This window comes from Notothenia coriiceps, unplaced genomic scaffold (genome assembly GCF_000735185.1).
Source record: "Notothenia coriiceps isolate Sejong01 unplaced genomic scaffold, NC01 NC01_scaffold00015566, whole genome shotgun sequence".
NCBI lineage: Eukaryota > Metazoa > Chordata > Actinopteri > Perciformes > Nototheniidae > Notothenia > Notothenia coriiceps.
The window spans coordinates 1-4421 of NW_011348267.1; the positions used below are offsets into that span (position 1 = coordinate 1).

General features: G+C 43.2%; 1 protein-coding gene across 1 annotated transcript; it reads left to right on the forward strand.

The window, feature by feature from the left end:
* Positions 1–743: 743 nt before the first annotated feature.
* LOC104948952 (zinc finger and BTB domain-containing protein 40-like) lies at positions 744–3219 on the forward strand. Its single transcript, XM_010775193.1, has 3 exons — positions 744–984; positions 1227–1586; positions 2914–3219. The coding sequence occupies exons 1-3, from the start codon at positions 759–761 to the stop codon at positions 3180–3182; spliced, it is 855 nt and encodes a 284-aa protein (XP_010773495.1). The 5' UTR covers positions 744–758; the 3' UTR covers positions 3183–3219.
* The last annotated feature ends 1202 nt before the right edge of the window (positions 3220–4421 follow it).

Sequence of the window (4421 nt, forward strand, 5' to 3'; positions counted from 1 at the left end):
TGATGTGAAATCTAATCAAGTGTTAAATCAGACTTTAGTTCCACCTGGAGTAAATTCACAAGCTACCCTGCAGTATACAAAGTCATTCAAACTAGCTGCACCTTTACCAGCTTTGAGAACACTTTCATGATCAATCATTATAAAACATATCATATCTATTATTCTGAAATGGACCAATCTGCACAATGACTACTTTTACTGTCGCTACTTTCACTATATTTTGATGATAATACTTTTCTACTTTTACTTGAGGAACATTTTGAATGCAGGACTTTTACTGTAACAGAGTATTCCTACACTCTGGGACTATTACTTTTACTCAAGTACAAGATCTGAGTACTTCTACTTTTACTCAAGTACAAGATCTGAGTACTTCTACTTTTACTCAAGTACAAGATCTGTGTACTTCTCCCACCTTTATCAACACAGAACTAATATAAACTTTGTTTCTATGGAGAGAACATTTAAACATGAAAACAGGGCACCTTCTCACTAGAACATGATCACATTCTGGAGTGAGCAGTCAGACTCCGCTCTGCAGCACTGCTTTGAAACTACAAAGTGGTGTGTGTTTGAGGACGACAACATCAACACACACGGAGGCGGGCATTAGCTACATCGGTAAATGCATTGATGACTTAGTACGGAAGATTACACCTTAGTTTTGTATATGTCAGGACAATAAACCTTATGATCTTTACATCTTATTAAACAACTCTACTAAAGAGTGAAGGCCTGTGTGTGTTTCTGAGGGAATAATGGAGTGTGTGCTCCTGCAGCTGGTGTGTGAGTGCTGTGAGGAGGCAGACCCCTACCCGGCGCTGGAGAAGCTGCTGAGCCTAGTGAGGGAGGAGCAGCTGAGCGAGGCGGCGCTCCTCACCCTGCTCCTCACCCTGCAGCAACAAGCCCCCTCCTCCTTCCCCTCCCCCCTGCTCCCCCTGCTGGAGGAGGCTCAGAGCAGGCTCACTGCAGGCGGACAACTGTGTGAGTGGATATCGTTGTCAATAAAAAATATCGGCTGTACAAATAAAAAAATATATATATATCTAATTGGGATTGTTGTGAATGTTTTTGCAATTGCAATATGATTTGCGTGATCATTTTTCATAATTATTGTTACAATCATTGTGATGTAGTTTCTACAGGGATATGTTTTGTTTAATCTCTGCGGCACAACACTGTTTAATTCAACATTGATTTCTCAACCATTTTTCCATCTTCTACAGTTGACTCAGGAAAGCAGAACGGCAGCGGAAGTGAAGAAAAGCGGGAGGACGAGGACAAAAAAGAAGAGTCAGAAGAGGATGAGAAGGTCATTGATGCTCCAACAGACTCCTCTTCCCCCTCCAAGCCCTACTCCTGCCGCTGGTGTAAGAGGGGCTTTGCCTTCAAGTGTCGGATGCTGGCCCATGTGAAGCGTTGCCCCTCCTCTCAGGAGGGGGAGCAGCAGTGCCCGCAGTGCCCCAAGAAGCTGGCCAACCAGAGGGTCCTGCAGCAGCACCGCGCCGAGGCCCACCACAGCACCACCCGCCTCAAGAAGAAGGTGTCATGTGACCTCTGCGGGAGAAACTTCGCCCACCCTTCAGGTGAGCATTGTCTCTTTTAATATTTTTTGTTTTTATTAAGGTGATACAATACCAAAACATTTAGGACAAAACATAAGAAAACCCCAAAAAACAAAAACAGGCGAGGAGAAGATAAAAACAAAAACAACAATGTGTGTGTTTACACATTACTTTTTTTTTTAAGTAACTAGTAATGTGTAATGCATTACTTTTGTATACTTTCCCAACAATGGCATTGTGACAAGTGACAACTGTGACAACTGACTATGGGGTGGGGGGGCCTAGTGGAGCAATCCCATCCATCATCACTGTCAGCTGAGACGTGACTCATCCTGCCTGTCAGTTATCTAACAGAAGAAACAAAGGCCTCACTCATGAGATCCTTGGCGTTTGATATACAGTAGAGTGTTGCCTTTGCTCTTTTTAATCAAGGTTTATTTCGTATTTCATATCAGCAAAACAATGAATTTGCCTGGATATCAAGCCATCATCGCTTTTAAAGCAGCTGTTTTTGGAAAACGACTTGTTGATATAAGCAATGCCTTTTGACTGAGCTCTTCAAAAAGTTTCTCACAGATACTGTATTCTAAAGACAGTTCTCATTCTTGAACCTTTTCTCTTTTGAAGGGAACAGGAAATGCAAGTTTCAGCAGCAAAGACTGGAGGAGGTACTCTTGTTAGAAACCCATCTCTTCCAAAACCATTTCCATGTGCAGACTCAAAGGAAATCCATAGCCTATCAATATTAAGTGCACAACAAACCCATAATGCAACACTTTCTGTGTAATGAAACATTTAAATGGAACACAAACAGTACAAGCTCCGTCCATGAGAATATCTGCTGTTGTCAGGTAGCTTGATTTCAATATAACCTCCACTTATGTCATTTTCAGAAAAGAACAGTCATGAAGGTGGGCTTATACAGTAATAATGGTAAATTAGTCTTTACTTCAAAATAAAGGAATGTCTAACTTTACAAACTGATTTTGAATAAGTTTAGGGTCATGGGTTTGGCTTTAGCGGGTCTTACAGTTTTTAGATTAGGAGAGGACTTCTCATGTGTTGGTTCTGTATACTGGGAAGTTGATCTGAAAATGATCAGCTGATTAACAGACATGCTACAAAACAATTAGAATGAAGTGAAAACAGACTGTGAAAGCTGTAAATCAACCTCATGCTGTGATGAAGTAGACTTGAAACTAGAGATTGAGACCATAAACTCGTTAGAAAATGTTTATGGAGGTTATAAATGTTGCTGTTCTGGTCCACAAGTTGTTCACTCATCATATTGTTTTGTTGTTTTTTTCTTCTTTATGTACTTGATTGTAATGTTTCTGCTGCCATCCAGGCATGCTTTACCACAAGCGCACCGAGCACTTTGAAGAGAAACCGTTTGCTTGTGAGGACTGCGGCGCAAAGTTTGGCGCCAACTCTTCTCTGAAGAATCACATGAGGCTGCACACAGGAGAGAAACCATACTGCTGCAAACACTGCCACATGAGCTTCAGTGTGGCTGCTGCACTCGCATACCACACCAAGAAGAAACACTCTGAGGGTAACACACACACACACACAGTCAAAAAGAAAACAATAATATTTTATCTGACCAGTTTTTAGTTCTTTATTGCCATTAAAAACTTGTATTTCTTTTTCCTTTGAGTTGAATACTAACTTTATATGACCATATATTTTTACATTATTCCACTCAAAGTCCATAAATTATCCTTTTGTAACACGTTCTGACTGCAAGCCACCATCTCCATTATTGAAATATAATATATATATAAATGTATTTAACAGAATACAAATCTGAATGTTTCCAGATCTTGTAGAAAATGTTAAGTGTGTCACAGCTTGAAAAGTCAGTCTTGTTATTAGGCGCTTTCACACCGGAGTACTTTTACCCGTACTTTTCCCGTTTAGTTCAGATAGTTCCTGGAATTTTGCGTTCACACAAAAAAGAGCACTTTTTTCAGAGAACCTTTACAGCCCGTCCACACGGCGGCGTGCATTGAAGCTTCAACGCTTCTGCCCATTCACTTTAAATGGGGTGACGTCACACTTTGCCGAACTGCATTGTGGGAGCGTCGCTTCGCTTTGCTCGCGTTGCTCGCTTCAAAAGTTGAGCAATGTTCAACTTTTGAAGCTTCGATGGAAGCGTCAGCCAATCAAATGATATGCAAGTAAAAGCTCTAGCCAACGAAACCGTATGCTTGTGTGTCCGGGGCGGGAGATTCAAGCGATTGGTTGGCGATTTACTCGGAAGGCTTCAGTAGAAGCTGCTGCCAGTCCCCAACTCCGGGGACTTCCGGCCGGGGACTTCCGGCCGGGGACTTCGGGTGGCAGTATACGCCGTGAAGTTGTTTGTGGCCTGCCAGTAAACCCAAAGTAGAAGAAGAAGAAGTGACGTCAGCGGCTTCATTTGCGTAATCTTCCCTCAGGGAACTTATTCGGGTGTGAACGCGATCTGTACTTAGTTCCATGGGGGCACTAAGTGCTGGGAACTAAGTGCTGGGAACTAAGTGCTGGGCACTAAGTGCTGGGCACTAACGGCCCGTCCACACAGCGGCGTGCTTTGTCGCTTGCCGGCGGGCATGTCTGAAGCTAGACCAACAACCAATCACCTGAATCTCCCGCCCCGGACACAAGGGCACGCGGTTTGATTGGCTAGAGCTTGTACTGGCATATGATTCGATTGGCTGACGCTTCCGTCGAAGCTTCAAAAGTTGAACATTGCTCAACTTTTGCAGCGAACAACGCGTAGCGATGCTCCCACAATGCAGTTCGGCGAAGTGAATGGGCAGAAGCGTTGAAGCTTCAACGCACGCCGCTGTGTGGACGGGCCGTTAAGAAGGC

Coding starts and splice junctions, on each gene's coding strand:
- LOC104948952 (XM_010775193.1), top strand. CDS start 759: ATGGAGTGTGTGCTCCTGCAGCTGGTGTGTGAGTGCTGTGAGGAGGCA. Junction 985..1,226: donor CACTGCAGGCGGACAACTGT/GTGAGTGGATAT, acceptor CATCTTCTACAG/TTGACTCAGGAAAGCAGAAC. Junction 1,587..2,913: donor AAACTTCGCCCACCCTTCAG/GTGAGCATTGTC, acceptor GCTGCCATCCAG/GCATGCTTTACCACAAGCGC.